Source organism: Salvelinus fontinalis, chromosome 19, assembly GCF_029448725.1.
Source record: "Salvelinus fontinalis isolate EN_2023a chromosome 19, ASM2944872v1, whole genome shotgun sequence".
NCBI lineage: Eukaryota > Metazoa > Chordata > Actinopteri > Salmoniformes > Salmonidae > Salvelinus > Salvelinus fontinalis.
In genome coordinates this window covers 23,446,785-23,465,964 of record NC_074683.1, presented here as the reverse complement: position 1 = coordinate 23,465,964, position 19,180 = coordinate 23,446,785, and the positions used below count along the sequence as shown (strand labels likewise).

The 19,180-nt window shown below is 45.0% G+C and overlaps 1 protein-coding gene across 3 annotated transcripts; it reads right to left on the bottom strand.

Moving 5' to 3' along the window:
• Positions 1-1,329: 1,329 nt before the first annotated feature.
• On the bottom strand, positions 1,330-5,666 carry arsh (arylsulfatase H). Of its 3 annotated transcripts, none has more exons than XM_055871073.1 (11): positions 5,574-5,666; positions 4,475-4,621; positions 4,216-4,337; positions 3,945-4,067; positions 3,669-3,871; positions 3,281-3,501; positions 2,997-3,133; positions 2,647-2,781; positions 2,399-2,558; positions 2,185-2,306; positions 1,330-2,095 (listed from the first exon to the last, which is right to left on the bottom strand). In XM_055871073.1, the coding sequence occupies exons 1-11, from the start codon at positions 5,576-5,578 to the stop codon at positions 1,689-1,691; spliced, it is 1,782 nt and encodes a 593-aa protein (XP_055727048.1). In that variant the 5' UTR covers positions 5,579-5,666; the 3' UTR covers positions 1,330-1,688. The 3 variants fall into 3 exon arrangements, with proteins under 3 accessions (XP_055727048.1, XP_055727047.1, XP_055727049.1); XM_055871072.1 differs by lacking the exon at positions 5,574-5,666 and adding an exon at positions 5,174-5,536; XM_055871074.1 differs by lacking the exon at positions 5,574-5,666 and adding an exon at positions 4,812-5,152.
• Between the last annotated feature and the right edge of the window lie 13,514 nt (positions 5,667-19,180).

Sequence of the window (19,180 nt, the reverse complement as noted above, 5' to 3'; positions counted from 1 at the left end):
ATGTTAGTGTGATAGCCTTCAGTTGCTCTGCTATTGTTCAGTCACTCCTCTCATTCTATATTGATTACTTTACAAAACTCTGGTCTGTGACTCAAGCCAGAGTTACAGAGACCTTTAGAAGCCACAGTACCACTGAACTCTGCTGCCAAACATTTGTTTCTCACTGGAACGAACCCTCTGCCTCATGCGCTGGATGTATGGAAGTGATTTAATTCCTGTGGCTCTCCTGCCACAGCCTTTCTCTTTCTATAGAGCAGCCAGAGTTGGGAAACACACCAGTAAAGATGCTTTATGGTTTCAAGCCATTAAAGGGACAGTGACCTAAAAGACAGCAGATAGAACCAGTGGTTACAGTCGAGGTAGATGCTGACAGAAGGGTTTCTTCCAGTGCAGGTCAGACTAGGCTAGAGAAATATGGACATGAAGCACTGAGTCACGCCGCTGGCCAGTAATCTGTTCTGCCAGGCTTGGTCCAATGACCACAGGGCTGAGTCATGAACACAATGACTGAAGATGACGACTGACCAGGGAGCAACAATAGGCAGGAGACCGCCTGGCTAGCCAAAGACACAGAGACCCTACAAATACTCTACAAGAGCCCAAGACTCTACAGGAGGCCTACACACTTCACTCTAACCATGTCTTCTAGTATAACTTCACAATGACTGCGGTCTGTCTATTTAGATAAGAGCAGTCGTGGCCCGTGATTGAGGTAGAGCCATTCATGTCAGTGTGATTTAGAACACTCAAAGAACCCCGAAATAATAATTTAATACAAAACAAAGAATATCTTGAAGGATTAACAGAAGCGAGATGAGATTTTAATCTTATCAGAAGTAAAATATCATTAGTATCCTGTCCTCACAGTAGAGTAGGATAAAACACTTGTCAGTCACCACAATATCAGATACACTGTCCTGCCTCCATCACTTTCATAAAATACACACACCACTGACCAGTTGGAAGTCAGTGGGTCCACACATTACCACAGATGAAACATTATCCTACGGAAACATTATCCTACTGATTACTGTACAGCATGCGCATTGTACTGACGTCTATGGTGCTGTTTGTCTCTGATACACGTGGCTGCAGTGCCACCTGGTGGTACTAAGATCTACCTACACCTCCAGAGCATAGTTCTCAAAGCTCTCACTGGCCATAACTAACCATAACCTTGGCCAACTCAGTAACCGTGGCCTGTAATAGCAAAGGTACTGTGATTCAGTGGCTTGTTAGACACTCCAGACTACTGGGACCTAATCCTGCACAGTTTCAGGTAACATAGATGCAGCTGAACTAGATCAAAAAAGGAGACCATACATGTGCTACAGCAGAAAGGGATGTTTAATTCCAGGTAGCTGGCTCCACCATGTGGTGAAGAGCAGTAACTGACAGGAGCATACTGTAGTTACAAACTTCAAAGAAAAGCCCCCCCCTAATTTTTCACACTGCTTAGGTTATAAAAACAATAATCTATCAAAATCAATATTGCAAATTATAAGATTGGTCCAGATATCAAAACATAAATTATCTTTCATTTAGCTATGTACAACTGTCTAGACATAATTGAAAACTTAGTCTGAAAAATATAACAATTAAAAAAGCAGTTGATCCATTAAAAGTTCTTCATATTTTTATGTTCCTCATCTTTCTCTTCACATTTCTCCGCCAGAGGTGTGTGTGTGTTAGGCCAGAGTAGACGTAGTGTTCTCCGTACAGCCACAGAAGGGGAATGTTCCACAGCATGGCTGCAGCCATGGACGCCACAGAATCTTTTCCCACGACAGCTGGTTGAGAACAGGCTCGGACTGGGGAGAGTGTGTGTCTGGTTGTGTGTGTGAGTGTGTGAGGGTGGCCCGGTGCTGCTCCACGGCCCTGGCAGTTTGCTGTAGAACTTCCTGGTAGCGTGGCGCAGTGTCTGGGGTCAGGGGGCGGGACTCCGAGGGGTCAGTGTGAAGGTCAAAGACGATGGGGGGGCTGTGGTGTGTCACATGACTTCCATGACAGAAACAAACCTTGGTGTCATAGCAACCGCCAGCACCCGGTGGGGAGAAGTTAGGGGTAAAGAAGTGGACCTTATAGACTGACTCACCTGGGGAGACACACATGTAAATGAGACAGATGATGGTGTGTGTTGTAGTGTATAGTAGTGTGTGTGTGTGTGTGTGTGTGTGTACTCACTCCCAGGTGGGTGCCAGCGAACTGCGTTAAGGTAAGCACCACAATAGTGGAACATGAACTCATGCTGCGACCGCTCGGTCCTTCCTTCTAGCACAGGCATCAGATCATAGCCATCTAACAACCTGGAATATACAGACATGAGGATAGGCAGACACACACAACAAGTACACACACACAAAAAGCACACACACAAAAAGTACACACACACACGTACCTGTCGCTGTGTGTTGCGCTTGCCAGGTGTGTGAGTGTGGGGTAGAGGTCCATGAGACTGGTGGGTGTGTCAAACACTCTGCCTGCTGGCAGCCTGCCAGGCCACCGGAATATACCTGGCACCCTGATACCACCTTCCCAGCCACCCATCGCCTTCCCACCTGTATGAGAGGAGGAGACAATCAATGTTTATCACATCTGTTTAATTTTTTCTGATTGCTCAAACGGCTCTATTTGATTGGTTGTTACCTTTGTAGATTCCATTCCAACCTCCTTTCTGTCCTCGTTCATCGGCATCTTCAATATGGCCACCGTGGTCAGAGGTGAAATACATCATAGTGTTGTTGGCCAGACCCAACCTGTCCACTGTCTCAGTCATACGACCTGACAGAAGATCAATCATTAATACATATCAGAAACATAACTCATTCTAATCCAACAGAGTGCTGTTGGCCAGACCCAACCTGTCCACTGCTTCAGTCATACAACCTGAGAGCATTTAAATCATAGTAAGATAATTAATACACACCGTAAACATAATAAACATTCTAATATATCAATGTGTTATTGGTCAGAGCTTTCACACACAAACCACTCACCTATCATATAGTCCACCTCCTCTACGTTGTCTCCATAGAGACCATGGCGACTCTTCCCAGCAAAGCCAGGAGAGGAGAACAGAGGAGTGTGTACGTGGGCCAGAGACAGGAACAGGAGGAACGGTCTGTCAGCATTCCTATCCAACACACACAAACAAGCTTTGAACTCTCACCCAATACCGACCCCCAGCCTTTACCCTGAACATACTAGATTGGCTATACCTATGTGGGGAAAATATCTAAAAATGTAATTATTGATTCAGTGACTGAATAACTGTTCTGACCTCTCTATGAAGCCTTGGGCCTCTCCCAGTAGTCTTTGTGATAACGTGTCTAGGTCCATGGGCTGCTCCACCACTTCCTGGTTCCTCATGATGATGCAATTCCAGGTCATCAGGAGTTGAAAGGGCACGAACCACACACTGAACGCCAGCAGGCTCAGACAAGTCACCGCCACGATGACGGACACACTCACCTCAAGCAGACCACACATACGGACACACACCTACAGACAGGGAGAGAGGAGTTAGACACACCCACAAAACTTTCATAAAACCATGTGAATCATTATCATCAAGGCCAGTGAACTGTTTGAGGCACTCAGATAGAGATAGAGTATGTAGAACAGACATGATACTCTGTCATGTGGAATAAGGAGTCATTGGACCCTACCAGGCTGAGCAGGGCCAGGGCCCCCAGCAGTGTTAGCTGCCACAGTGTGTTCTGCAGGTCAGCTAGTACATCCTTCCCCTCCCCTGGTCTACAGTCATTGAACAGGGTGAAAGGCAGGCCGTAGAAGTAGCTGAAGCCGTGTGTGTTGGGGTGGTGGCAGTGGTCCCCTCGAAGCTCACAGTTCACACCCAGGTGCCATTTACCTACAGGTACACATCAGTGTGTTAGTGTGTGTGTGTGTGGGTTAGTGTGTGTGTGTGTGTGTCTCTCACTCACCCACTAGTCCAGTGGTGTATCCCTGCTCCTGTAGTCTCTTAGCGAAGGTGGTCTCAGTGGGGGGTAGACCCCCAGAACCTCCCAGAAACAACAACACCTGCACACGCCCTGTACTGCCCAGACCTACACACACACACACACACACACACACACACACATTATAACAGAAAACAGACACACATTCCATTAATTCCAATAACTCCTCTAATGCTTCCAATATTGTTTTTGTACATGTGTGTGTGCGTGTTACATGTATACTTGTGTGTGCTACCTGAGCGCAGTGCGTAGCGTCCTGTGTGGAAGGCAGCTCTACTGGGTGTACAGAGAGGAGCGGCAGCTATATGCTGAGTCAACTTCACTCCCTCTGCTGCTAAACGGTCGATATTAGGAGTCCTGAGAGCGAGTGAGAGAGAGAGAGAGAGAGAGGGAGAGAGAAAAAAGAGAGCAAGAGGGAGAGGAAGCAAGTGTTATAAACTCAAAACTGTAGTTGTTTTTGGGAAGGCTGCAGATTGCCTGGTTGCCTCTGTTACCTGATGGTGTCATTGCCGTAACAACCGATGTCCCCAATACCAAGGTCGTCCACCATCATCAGGACGAAGTTGGGCTTCCTGTCCTCCTCTGACGCTGTGACATCACTTCCTGTGGCCAGGAGCAGCAACAGGGCCAGCAAGCAGATCCTGGGGGTCAGGTTTAAAGGTCAAGAGGAAGCAGTTTTACAGAATGTTCACAGATATGTAGTATGTATATTGTAGAACAGATGTGATCATGTTAGTCAGCTAAATTTACTGTTTCTATCTGTAATGGTTCTAAACATTTCACCTCATGGAACAACAGGGGGACAGCCTGATGGAGAGATATAGATCATACCTTAGAGACAAATGGTGCCCTAACCTTCCTACTGTATCACAACCGGCTGTGATTGGGAATCCCATAGGGCAGCGCACAATTGGCCCAGCGTCGTCCGAGTTTGCCCGGTATAGGCCGTCATTGTAAATAAGAAAGGGTTATTAACTGACTTGCCTAGTTAACTAAACGTTAAATAAATACAAAAAGATCACCTATCTGTCTGGGGTGTGTGTGAAGTGACACTAACTTAACTCAGTGATCTATAGCATGAGGTATGTTCAGGAGGGTGAAACGTTATAGAACGTTAGTTTTGTCAACAACATATACAATTGTCCTCATATCTTCCTCTGATCTACACTGGTAGCCGATCGACTGACTGATACCTTCTCATGCTTGTCTCTCCGTAGCTCCACGCAGATAAAGGCACAAAGTAGACTATGGCCTGCATAGCCTAATATAGTCTGAACAATTAGTTATTTCAGCAAAACGTACACTTTTTTTGCGCAAGGAAACAGTCACGCATTAACTTCAGCGCGAGGACTTCCTTTAGAGTTTATGGGCGAAGGTCTTAGTTTATGCCAGTCCAGAAGGTCAAACCATTCAGTAAAATAACCTGATAGAAACACCGGTTGAACGTTCAAAACAAAACCAAACCATACGATTAATCGAGTTGCATCTACACACTTATAGATCAATAAAGGTTATAATCAATGCAACACATAAATTATGCTTTTCGAAATTATGCGCTCAATCCATACCATCTGCCACATCCCCATCTCTTACCTCATTCTGAAACACAATAACGTGATTGATTCAAGTTGCGAAGATGTAACACCACTGTACAACTGTCCCCCATTTACCGTAGTTACAGGAGTATGTGCGACAACGTTTTACCGATTTGTTGGGATCAAATGCGCAGGCGTGAGTCTGAGGGAGGCAGCTGCTCAGTTGCTTGCAGAACTACAGAATCTAAAGCCTTGTTCACACTGGCAGTTTGAAGTGACACAATCCCATTTCCTTGCATATCCTCTTCGAATCTGTTATTTTTCTTGCAGCCTGAACATGGAATTAAATTTTTCAAGACAAAATCTGATTCCTGGCCATGCCATGGTCAAATCAGATTTATTATACGTTTTTTTTAGACTGATATCTGGCATATCTTGCTAGCTAAATTGCTTGTTAATTTGCGAATGTGCTAGACAGATAAAGAGCTACTGTACCGAGATAGTGGTTTACCGCTGTGGTTAGCTAAAAATGACAATTTTTTTTATCCGTTGAGGCTTTTAAAGTTTTCTTAAACTACACTCTTACAAAAAAGGAGCGACACTATATATACAAAAGTATGTGGACACCCCTTTAAATTAGTGGATTCGGGTATTTCAGCCACACCCATTGCTGACAGGTGTATAAAATCGAGCACACACAAATGCAATCTCCATAGACAAACATTGGCAGTAGATTGGCCTAACTGAAAAGCTCAGTAACTTTCAACGTGGCGCCTTCATGGATGCCACCTTTCCAACAAGTAAGTTTGTCAAATTTCTGCCCTGATAGAGCTGCCCCGGTCAACTGTAAGTGTTGTTATTGTGAAGTGGAAACGTCTAGGAGCAACAACGGCTCAGCCGTGAAGTGGTAGGCCACACAAGCTCACAGAACAGGACCACCGAGTGCTGAAGCGCGTAGAGCATACAAATCGTCTGTCCTTGGTTGCAATACTTACTACCGAGTTCCAAACTGCCCCTGGAAGCAATATCAGCACAAATACTGTACAATATGAGGAGGAAATTATTGTCCTAAAAAACCTTTCTAGTTTCAATGACTCACCCAATGATCAAATCAAATTGTATTAGTCACATGCGCCGAATACAACAGGTTACACCTTACAGGGAAATGCTTACTTATGAGCCCCTAACCAACAATGCATTTAAAAAAATACTGATGAGAACAAGAAATAAAAGTAACAAGTAAAATAACAATAGCAAGGCTATATACAGGGGGGTACCGGTACAGAGTCAATGTACGGGGGCACCGGTTAGTTGAGGTAATATGTACATGTAGGTAGAGTTATTAAAGTGACTACGCATAGATGATAACAGAGAGTAGCAGCGCTGTAAAAGGATGGGGGGCAATGCAAATAGTCTGCGTAGCCATTTGATTAGATGTTCAAGAGTCTTATGACTTGGGGGTAGAAGCTGTTTAGGAGTATCTTGGACCTAGACTTGGCGCTCCGGTACCGCTTGCTGTGTGGTAGTAGAGATAACAGTCTATGACTAGGGTGGCTGGAGTCTTTGACAATTTTTAGGGCCTCCCTCTGACACCGCCCGGTATAGAGGTCCTGGATGGCAGGGAGCTTGGTCCCAGTGATGTACTGGGCTGTTCGCACTACCCTCTGTAGTGCGGTGGGAGGACGAGCAGTTGCCATACCAGGCAGTGATGCAACCAGACAGGATGCTCTCAATGGTGCAGCTGTAGAACCTTTTGAGGATCTGAGGACCCATGCCAAATCTTTTCAGTCTCCTGAGGGGGAATAGGTTTTGTCATGCCCTCTTCAGGACTGTCTTGGTGTGCTTGGCCCATGTTAGTTTGTTGGTGATGTGGACACCAAGGAACTTGAAGCTCTCAACCTGCTCCACTACAGCCTCGTCGATGAGAATGGGGGCGTGCTAGGGCCTCTTCTTCCTGTAGTCCACAATCATCTCCTTAGTATTGATCAGGTGAGGGAGAGGTTGTTGTCCTGGCACCACACGGCCAGGTCTCTGACCTCCTCCCTACAGGCTGTCTCGTCGTTGTTGGTGATCAGGCCTACCACTGTTGTGTCATCGGCAAACTTAATGATGGTGTTGGAGTCGTGCCTGGCCATGCAGTCATGAGTGAACAGGGAGTACAGGAGGGGACTGAGCACGCACCCCTGAGGGGCCCCTGTGTTGAGGATCAGCGTGGCAGATGTGTTATTACCTACCCTTACCACCTGGGGGCGGCCCGTCAGGAAGTCCAGTATCCAGTTGCAGAGGGAGGTGTTTAGTCCCAGAGTCCTTAGCTTATTGATGAGTTTTGAGGGCACTATGGTATTCAACGCTGAGCTGTAGTCAATGAACTGCATTCTCACATAGGTGTTCCTTTTGTCCAGGTGGGAAAGGGCAGTGTGGAGTGCAATTGAGATTGCATCATCTGTTGAGGCGGTATGCAAATTGGAGTGGGTCTAGGCTTTCTGGGATAATGGTGTTGACCAATATCCCAGATGACCAGCCTTTCAAAGCCCTTCTTGGATACAGACGTGAGTGCTACGGGGCGGTAGTCTTTTAGGCAGGTTGCCTTAGTGTTCTTGGGACTATGTTGGTCTGCTAAAAACATGTTGGTATTACAGACTCGGACAGGGAGAGGCTGAAAATGTCAGTGAAGACACTTGCCAGTTGGTCAGCACATGCTCGCAGTACACATACTGGTAGTCCGTCTGGCCCTGAGAACTTGTGAATGTTGACCTGTTTAAAGGTCTTACTCACATCGGCTGTGGAGAGTGTGATCACACAATCGTCCAGAACTTCTGGTGCTCTCATGCATGTTTCAATGTTATTTGCCTCGACACGAGCATAGAAGTAGTTTAGCTCGTCTGGTAGGCTCGTGTCACTGGGCAGCTCTCGGCTGTTATTCCATTTGTAGTCTGTAATAGTTTGCAAGCCCTGCTACATCCGACGAGTGTCAGAGCCGGTGTAGTACGATTCGATCTTAGTCCTGTATTGATGCTTTGCCTGTTTGATGGTTTGTCAGAAGGCATAGCGGGATTTCTTATAAGCTTCTGGGTTAGAGTCCCGTTCCTTGAAAGCGTCAGCTCTAGCCGTTAGTTCAGTGCAGATGCTGCATTGCTTCTGGTTGGGGTATGTACGTACGGTCACAGTGGGGAGGACGTCATCAATGCACTTATTGATGAAGCCATTCACTGATGTGGTGAACTCCTCAATGCCATCGGAGGAATCCCGGAACATTTTCCAGTCTGTGCTAGCAAAACTGTGCTGTAGCAAAGCATCCACTTCAGCTCACCACTTTTTTATTGATCGAATCACTGGTGCTTCCTGCTTTTATTTTTGCTTGTAAGCAGGAATTAGGAGGATAGAATTATGGTCAGATTTGCCAAATGGACGGCGAGGGAGAGCTTTGTATGTGCGAGCGAGAGCTCTGTGTGTGGAGTAAAGGTGGTCCAGAGATTTTTCCCTCTGGTTTTACATTTAACATGCTGATAGAAATTTGGTAAAACGGATTTAAGTTTCCTCTGCATTAAAGTCCCCGGCTACTAGGAGCGCCGCTTCTGGGTGAGCGTTTTCTTGTTTGCTTATGGCGGAATACAGGTTATTCAATGCGGTCTTAGTGTCAGCCTCTGTCTGTAGTGGTATGTAAACAGCTCCGAAAAATACAGATGAAAACTCTCTAGGCAGATAGTGTGGTCTACAGCTTATCATGAGATACTCTACCTCAGGCGAGCAACAGCTCGAGACTTCCTTAGATATTGTGCACCAGCTGTTATTTAAAAAAATACATAGTCTGCCGCCCCTTGTCTTACCAGACGCTGCTGTTCTATCGTGCAGGTACAGCGTATAACTAGCCAGCTGTATGTTGACAGTGTCGTCGTTCAGCCACTCCCCCGTGAAGCATAAGATATTACACTTTTGAATGTCCCGTTGGTAGTTTAATCTTCCACGTAGGTCATCTATTTTATTTTCCAAAGATTGCACGTTTGCTAGCAGAAGGAAAGGAAGTGGGGGTTTATTCAATCGCCTACGAATTCTCCGAAGGCAGCCCACCCTTTGGCCCCTTTTTCTCCGCCTTCTCTTCACGCAAATCACAGGGATCTGGGCCTGTTCCCGTGAGAGCAGTATATCATTCACGTATGGCTCATTAGACTCGTTAAAGGAAAAAAAGGATTCTGCCAGTCCGTGGTGAGTAATCGCAGTCCTGATGTCCAGAAGTTATTTTCATTTATAAGAGACGGTAGCGGCAATATGCAATAAGTTACAAACAACACAAAAAAGAAATAAAAAAACACAATTGGTTGGGGACACGTAAAACGTCAGCCTTTTTCTCCAGCGCCATCAATGATGCTATAATATCCTTTTCTCAATAGGGGGTGCTGTTGGGACTTTGCAATATTTACGTTCCCAAATTAAACTGCCTCGTACTCAATTCTTGCTCGTACAATATGCATATTATTATTACCATTGGATAGAAAACACTCTCTAGTTTCTAAAACCGTTTGAATTATTTCTCTGAGTGAAACAGAACTCATTCTGCAGCACATTTCCTGTCAGGGAGTTAGATTTCAGAAATCGAGGTCCCTGTTCTGAGGTCAGTTTATAAGTCCCCATGTAAGCCATTGGGCTACATGCACTGCATACGCCTTCCTCTAGATGTCAGTAAGCGGGGAGAATTTGAATGGAGTGGATTGCGCAATCTGGGCCACTATAAATGATCATGGAACGGAAGTACCATTCTTTTCAACTGGGCATCTGGCGCAAGGGGACATCACAATGGCGTCCTGCAAACGCTTTCGTTTTAGCAGTTCTATATCTCCGGTCATGTTTTTATCCGTTATAGGTGTTAAAGACATCATAAGGTAGTTAATTTAAACCGACTTATAGCAGTTTATATCAGTTTATTGCGATTTTCCTGGATTTCTTTGTGACGCGCTTTCACTAGTTGGACACCTCTCCAGTGGGTGGCTATCGTTAGCTGCTATTTATCAATGAGAAGAGGACATCTTTCAACCAAAAGACGATTGTTCTGGAGAAAGGACACCTTGCCCAAGATTCTGATGGAAGCTCGGCAAATAGTAAGCAATCTTTATGTTGTTAATTTGTATTTATGTTGACAAATGTCAAATAATAATTCCGCTATGAATTTCGGTGCGGTCTCGCTTTAGCGCACGCTGTATGCTGAAGTAACGTTAATTTAAAAAATGTAACAGCGATTGCATTAAGAACTAATTTGTCTTTCATTTGCTGTCCAACTTGTATTTTTTAGTCAAGTTTATGAATAGTTTTCGATTAGAATAGGTGCCTCTCCAAGATGGCGCCGGACAGATTGCTTGAAGTTTTGGCCACTAATCACATTGTATAACCACGAATTGTGCCGCTAAATATGCACATTTTCGAAAAACTCTATATGCATTGTGTAATATGATGTTATAGGACTGTCATTTGAAGAATTCTGAGAAGGTTAGTGAAAAAATGTATATATTGTGGTGGTTTATACGTTATCGCTATTTTTGACTTGAATCACTGCTGTTGTGATGTTTGCTATTGTGGTAAGCTAATATAACGCTATATTGTGTTTTCGCTGTAAAACACTTAGAAAATCTGAAATATTGGCTGGATTCACAAGATCTGTGTCTTTCATTTGCTGTACGCTGTGTATTTTTAAGAAATGTTTTATGATGAGTAATTAGCTAATACACGATGGTCTCTGTAGTTATTCTAGTTGCTATGGTGAGAGTTGTGATGGTGGCTGCAATGGTAAACTATGATTTATATCTGAAATATGCAAATTTTTCTAACAAAACATATGCTATACAATAAATATGTTATCAGACTGTCATCTGAGGAAGTTGTTTCTTTGTTAGTGGCTATTTATATCTTTATTTGGTCGAAATTGTGATAGCTACCTATGCAGGAAAAAAATGGTGGACAAAAAAAGTTGTGTATTTTGCTATCGTGGTTAGCCAATAGATTTACATATTGTGTCTTCCCTGTAAAACATTTTAAAAATCAGAAATGATGGCTGGATTCACAAGATGTGTATCTTTCATCTGGTGTCTTGGACTTGTTATTTAATGATATTTAGATGCTACTATTTACTTGTGACGCTATGCTAGGCAATGCTAGTCAGCTTTTTTACTGGTGGGGGTGCTCCCGGACCCGGGATTGGGAGGAAGTAGAAGTAAAAAAAAAAAATATATATATATATATATTTATATATGTGTATATATATATATTATATATATATATATATATATATATATATATATATATATATATTTATTTCACCTTTCGTTAACCAGGTAAGCTAGTTGAGAACAAGTTCTCATTTACAACTGTGTCACGCCCTGGCCTTAGTTATCTTTATTTTCTTTATTATTTTAATTAGGTCAGGGTGTGGCATGGGGGAAGTATGTGGTTTGTATTGTCTAGGTGTTTTTGTATGTTTATGGGGCAGTGTTTAGTCTAGGTGTATGTATGTCTATGGTTGCCTAGATTGGTTCTCAATTAGAGACAGCTGTCTATCGTTGTCTCTGATTGGGAGCCATATTTAGGCAACCATAGTAATTAGGTAGTTTGTGGGTGATTGTCTATGTCTATGTCGCCTGTCTGCACTTGTCGTAGTATAGCTTCACGTTCGTTCATTTGTTGTTTTTGTAGTTTTGTAGTTTTGTTTAAGTGTTCTTTATTACGTCGCTTAAATAAATAGAAAATGTATTCACTTCCCGCTGCGCCTTGGTCCACCTCTCTTTCACTTTACGACGATCGTGACAAACTGCGACCTGGTCAAGATAAAGCAAAGCAGTGCGACACAAACAACAACACAGAGTTAAACATGGAATAATAAGCGTACAGTCAATAACACAATAGAAAAAAAGAAAGTCTATATACTGTGCAGGCAAATGGCGTGAGGAGGTAAGGCAATAAATAGGCCATAGTAGCGAAGTAATTACAGTTTAGCAAATTAACACTGGAGTGATTGATGAGCAGATGATGATGTGCAAGTAGAAATACTGGTGTGCATAAGAGCAGAAAAGTAAATAAAAATAATATTGGGGGTGAGGTTGGGTGGGCTATTTACAGATGGGCTATGTACAGCTGCAGTGATCGGTTAGCTGCTCAGATAGCTGATGTTTAAAGTTAGTGAAGGAAATATAAGTCTCCAGCTTCAGATATTTTTGCAATTCGTTCCAGTCATTGGCAGCAGAGAACTAGATGGAAAAGCGGCCAAAGCAGGTGTTGGCTTTGGGGACGACCAGTGAGATATACCTTCTGGAGCGCATGCTACGGGTGGGTGTTGTTATCGTGACCAGTGAGACTTATAGATGACCTGGAGCCAGTGGGTCTGCCGACGAATATGCAGCGAGGGCCAGCCGACTAGAGCATACAAGTCACAGTGGTGGGTGGTATAAGGGGCTTTGGTGAAAAAACAGGTGGCACTGTGATAGACTGCATCCAGTTTGCTGAGTAGAGTATTGGAAGCTATTTTGTAAATGACATCGCCGAGGTTGAGGATCGGTAGGATAGTCAGTTTTACGAGGGTATGTTTGGCGGCGTAAGTGAAGGAGGCTTTGTTGCGAAATAGGAAGCCGATTCTAGATTTAATTTTGGATTGGAGATGTTTAATATGAGTCTGGAAGGAGAGTTTACAGTCTAGCCAGACACCTAGGTATTTGTAGTTGTCCACATATTCTAAGTCAGAACCGTCCAGAGTAGTGATGCTAGTCAGGCGGGCGGGTGTGGACAGTTAACGGTTGAAAAGCATGCATTTGGTTTTACTAGCGTTTAAGTACAGTTGGAGGCCACGGAAGGAGTGTTGTATGGCATTGAAGCTCGTTTGGAAGTTAGTTAACACAATGTCCAAAGAAGGGACAGATGTATACAGAATGGTGGCATCTGCGTAGCGTGACATCGTTGATATATACAGAGAAAAGAGTCGGCCCGAGAATTGAACACTGTGGTACCCCCATTTAGACTGCCAGAGGTCCGGACTACGGGCCCTCCGATTTGACACACTGAACTCTGTCTGAGAAGTAGTTGGTGAACTAGGCGAGGCAGTCATTTGAGACTCCAAGGCTGTTGAGTCTGCCGATAAGGATACGGTGATTGCCAGAGTCGAAAGCCTTGGCCAGGTCGATGAAGATGGCTGCACAGTACTGTCTTTTATCGATGGAGGTTATGATATCGTTTAGTACCTTGAGCGTGACTGAGGTGCACCCGTGACCAGCTTGGAAACCGGATTGCACAGCGGAGAAGGTACGGTGGGATTCGAAATGGTCAGTGATCTGTTCATTAACCTGTCTGGCACCGGGGTTCCGCTAGCGGAACTCCTCCCACATTCCACTGAAAAGGCAGAACGCGAAATTAAAACAATATTTTTGAGAAATATTTAACTTTCACACATTAACAAGTCAAATACAGCAATTGAAAGATACACATCTTGTGAATCCAGTCAACATGTCCGATTTTTTAAATGTTTTACAGCGAAAACACCACATATATTTATGTTAGCTCACCACCAAATACAAAAAAGGACAGACATTTTTCACAGCACAGGTAGCATGCACAAAGCCAACCAACCTAACTAACCAAGAACCAACCAAACTAACCAAGAAACAACTTCATCAGATGACAGTCTTATAATAACATGTTATACAATAAATCTATGTTTTGTTCGAAAAATGTGCATATTTGAGGTATAAATCAGTTTTACATTGCAGCTACCATCACAGCTACCGTCAGAAATAGCACCGAAGCAGCCAGAGTAATTACAGACACCAACGTCAAATACCTAAATACTCATCATAAAACATTTCTGAAAAATCGATGGTGTACAGCAAATTAAAGACAAACATCTTGTGAATCCAGCCAATATTACAGATTTTTTAACCTGTTTGGGCTGCAAGCCCGACGTCGGAACGAATATGACAACAGCTGCAGGGCGCGAAATTCAAAATCTATTTTTTTTAAATATTTAACTTTCACACATTAACAAGTCCAATACAGCATTTGAAAGATAAACATCTTGTCAATCCAGCCAACATGTCCGATTTTTTAAATGTTTTACAGAGAAAACACCACATATATTTATGTTAGCTCACCACCAAATAAAAAAGTGGACAGACACGTATGATTATGATTATGATGTATGAATTATGATTCAAGTAGCATGCACAAGCCAACCGAACTAACCTAGAACCAACCTAAAGAACCTAGAAAAAACTACCTCAGATGACAGTCCTATAACATGTTACACAATAAATCTATGTTTTGTTCAAAAAATGTGCATATTTTAGCTATAAATCAGTTTTACATTGCAGCTCCCATCATAGCTACATCCTAGCTACAGTCTGAAATCGACCGGGAGTAGCCAGAGAAAATACAGACACCAACGTCAACTACTAATTACACCTCATAAAACATTTCAGAAAAACATATGGTGGATAGCTAATGAAAGACAAATATCGTGTGAATAGAGCCAATATTTCCGATTTTTTAAGTGTTTTACAGCGAAAACACAATATATATCGTTATATTAGCTTACAACATTAGCTAGCATACGGCAGCATTGATTCTAGTCAAGCGCTAGCATAGCACAGTTCGACAGATATATGAAAAAGCATCCCAAATTGGGTCCTTATCTTTGTTGATATTCCATCAGAATGTTGTAACGGGGTCCAATGTCCAGTACAGTCTTTAGTTGGGCTCCAGAACGAAATGTTTCCCTCTTTGGTTAGCAAGCACAACGGCCGTGCGGCGTTAATCTGTCTTTCTTTAAAAAATTCTTCCAAAGCATCACGTCTAAAGTCCAGAATAAATTGCAATAATATAATTAAAGTATATTGAAAAAACATACTTTAGGATGATTTTGTGACATGTATTACATTTACATTTACATTTAAGTCATTTAGCAGACGCTCTTATCCAGAGCGACTTACAAATTGGTGCATTCACCTTATGATATCCAGTGGAACAACCACTTTACAATAGTGCATCTAACTCTTTTAAGGGGGGGGGGGGGGGGGGGGGGTTAGAAGGATTACTTTATCCTATCCTAGGTATTCCTTAAAGAGGTGGGGTTTCAGGTGTCTCCGGAAGGTGGTGATTGACTCCGCTGACCTGGCGTCGTGAGGGAGTTTGTTCCACCATTGGGGTGCCAGAGCAGCGAACAGTTTTGACTGGGCTGAGCGGGAACTGTACTTCCTCAGAGGTAGGGAGGCGAGCAGGCCAGAGGTGGATGAACGCAGTGCCCTTGTTTGGGTGTAGGGCCTGATCAGAGCCTGAAGGTACGGAGGTGCCGTTCCCCTCACAGCTCCGTAGGCAAGCACCATGGTCTTGTAGCGGATGCGAGCTTCAACTGGAAGCCAATGGAGAGAGCGGAGGAGCGGGGTGACGTGAGAGAACTTGGGAAAGTTGAACACCAGACGGGCTGCGGCGTTCTGGATGAGTTGTAGGGGTTTAATGGCACAGGCAGGGAGCCCAGCCAACAGCGAGTTGCAGTAATCCAGACGGGAGATGACAAGTGCCTGGATTAGGACCTGCGCCGCTTCCTGTGTGAGGCAGGGTCGTACTCTGCGGATGTTGTAGAGCATGAACCTACAGGAACGGGCCACCGCCTTGATGTTAGTTGAGAACGACAGGGTGTTGTCCAGGATCACGCCAAGGTTCTTAGCACTCTGGGAGGAGGACACAATGGAGTTGTCAACCGTGATGGCGAGATCATGGAACGGGCAGTCCTTCCCCGGGAGGAAGAGCAGCTCCGTCTTGCCGAGGTTCAGCTTGAGGTGGTGATCCGTCATCCACACTGATATGTCTGCCAGACATGCAGAGATGCGATTCACCACCTGGTTATCAGAGGGGGGAAAGGAGAAGATTAATTGTGTGTCGTCTGCATAGCAATGATAGGAGAGACCATGTGAGGATATGACAGAGCCAAGTGACTTGGTGTATAGCGAGAATAGGAGAGGGCCTAGAACAGAGCCCTGGGGGACACCAGTGGTGAGAGCACGTGGTGCGGAGACAGATTCTCGCCACGCCACCTGGTAGGAGCGACCTGTCAGGTAGGACGCAATCCAAGCGTGGGCCGCGCCGGAGATGCCCAGCTCGGAGAGGGTGGAGAGGAGGATCTGATGGTTCACAGTATCAAAGGCAGCCGATAGGTCTAGAAGGATGAGAGCAGAGGAGAGAGAGTTAGCTTTAGCAGTGCGGAGCGCCTCCGTGACACAGAGAAGAGCAGTCTCAGTTGAATGACTAGTCTTGAAACCTGACTGATTTGGATCAAGAAGGTCATTCTGAGAGAGATAGCAGGAGAGCTGGCCAAGGACGGCACGTTCAAGAGTTTTGGAGAGAAAAGAAAGAAGGGATACTGGTCTGTAGTTGTTGACATCGGAGGGATCGAGTGTAGGTTTTTTCAGAAGGGGTGCAACTCTCGCTCTCTTGAAGACGGAAGGGACGTAGCCAGCGGTCAAGGATGAGTTGATGAGCGAGGTGAGGTAAGGGAGAAGGTCTCCGGAAATGGTCTGGAGAAGAGAGGAGGGGATAGGGTCAAGCGGGCAGGTTGTTGGGCGGCCGGCCGTCACAAGACGCGAGATTTCATCTGGAGAGAGAGGGGAGAAAGAGGTCAAAGCACAGGGTAGGGCAGTGTGAGCAGAACCAGCGGTGTCGTTTGACTTAGCAAACGAGGATCGGATGTCGTCGACCTTCTTTTCAAAATGGTTGACGAAGTCATCAGCAGAGAGGGAGGAGGGGGGAGGAGGGGGAGGAGGATTCAGGAGGGAGGAGAAGGTGGCAAAGAGCTTCCTAGGGTTAGAAGCAGATGCTTGGAATTTAGAATGGTAGAAATTGGCTTTAGCAGCAGAGACAGAAGAGGAGAATGTAGAGAGGAGGGAGTGAAAGGATGCCAGGTCCGCAGGGAGGCGAGTTTTCCTCCATTTCCGCTCGGCTGCCCGGAGCCCTGTTCTGTGAGCTCGCAATGAGTCGTCGAGCCACGGAGCAGGAGGGGAGGACCGAGCCGGCCTGGAGGATAGGGGACATAGAGAGTCAAAGGATGCAGAAAGGGAGGAGAGGAGGGTTGAGGAGGCAGAATCAGGAGATAGGTTGGAGAAGGTTTGAGCAGAGGGAATAGATGATAGGATGGAAGAGGAGAGAGTAGCGGGGGAGAGAGAGCGAAGGTTGGGACGGCGCGATACCATCCGAGTAGGGGCAGTGTGGGAAGTGTTGGATGAGAGCGAGAGGGAAAAGGATACAAGGTAGTGGTCGGAGACTTGGAGGGGAGTTGCAATGAGATTAGTGGAAGAACAGCATCTAGTAAAGATGAGGTCAAGCGTATTGCCTGCCTTGTGAGTAGGGGGGGAAGGTGAGAGGGTGAGGTCAAAAGAGGAGAGGAGTGGAAAGAAGGAGGCAGAGAGGAATGAGTCAAAGGTAGACGTGGGGAGGTTAAAGTCACCCAGAACTGTGAGAGGTGAGCCATCCTCAGGAAAGGAACTTATCAGGGCGTCAAGCTCATTGATGAACTCTCCAAGGGAACCTGGAGGGCGATAAATGATAAGGATGTTAAGCTTGAAAGGGCTGGTAACTGTGACAGCATGGAATTCAAAGGAGGCGATAGACAGATGGGTCAGGGGAGAAAGAGAGAATGTCCACTTGGGAGAGATGAGGATCCCAGTGCCACCACCCCGCTGACCAGAAGCTCTCGGGGTGTGCGAGAACACGTGGGCAGACGAGGAGAGAGCAGTAGGAGTAGCAGTGTTATCAGTGGTAATCCATGTTTCCGTCAGTGCCAAGAAGTCGAGGGACTGGAGGGAAGCATAGGCTGAGATGAACTCTGCCTTGTTGGCCGCAGATCGGCAGTTCCAGAGGCTGCCTGAGACCTGGAACTCCACGTGGGTCGTGCGCGCTGGGACCACCAGGTTAGAGTAGCAGCGGCCACGCGGTGTGAAACGTTTGTATGGTCTGTGCAGAGAGGAGAGAACAGGGATAGACAGACACATAGTTGACAGGCTACAGAAGAGGCTACGCTAATGCAAAGGAGATTGGAATGACAAGTGGACTACACGTCTCGAATGTTCAGAAAGTTAAGCTTACGTTGCAAAAAATCTTATTGACTAAAATGATATAGTACTGCTGGCTGGTGAAATAGGCTAGCTAGCAGTGGCTGCGTTGTTGACTTTGTTTGAAAGTGTAGCTGGCTAGGTAACCTCTAACTGGCTAGGTAACCTCGACAATTTTTCTAGACTACACAATTATCTTGGATACAAAGACGGCTATGTAGCCAGCTAAGATCAAACAAATCAAACTGTTGTACTGTAATGCAATGAAATGTAATACTACCTGTGGAGCAAAGCGGAATGCAACTACTCGCTCCAACCCGGAAGTGCGTATCGTAGAGGGAGAGGCAATAGAAGTGTTGTTTCTTGTATTATTGTCTTTTGTGTCTTTAGAGGACTGCTTCACCTTAATGTCCCCTTTCCCCCCTTTCCCTTTTCTTCTGTCCTTATTTTGTCCCACTTTGTCCCTTCTTTGTCCCTTCTTCTCTTCTGCCAACTAGACACTCCTTGTTAGCTAGCTAGCTTCTTCCAGGAATGTCCCTAGCAACTGCCTAGCAACAGGTAAACAACTTAGCTAGCTAAGAAAACGGTATAATTTTAT

Bases quoted from the DNA above. Each gene is read 5' to 3' on its own strand.
- arsh (XM_055871072.1), bottom strand. From the start codon at position 5,238: ATGCAGGCCATAGTCTACTTTGTGCCTTTATCTGCGTGGAGCTACGGA. The intron at 3,502-3,668 runs GTAGGGTCCAAT...CCCTGTCTGTAG, and splicing joins CCCTGGCCCTGCTCAGCCTG to GTGTGTGTCCGTATGTGTGG. The intron at 3,134-3,280 runs GTCAGAACAGTT...TGTGTTGGATAG, and splicing joins GCCCAAGGCTTCATAGAGAG to GAATGCTGACAGACCGTTCC.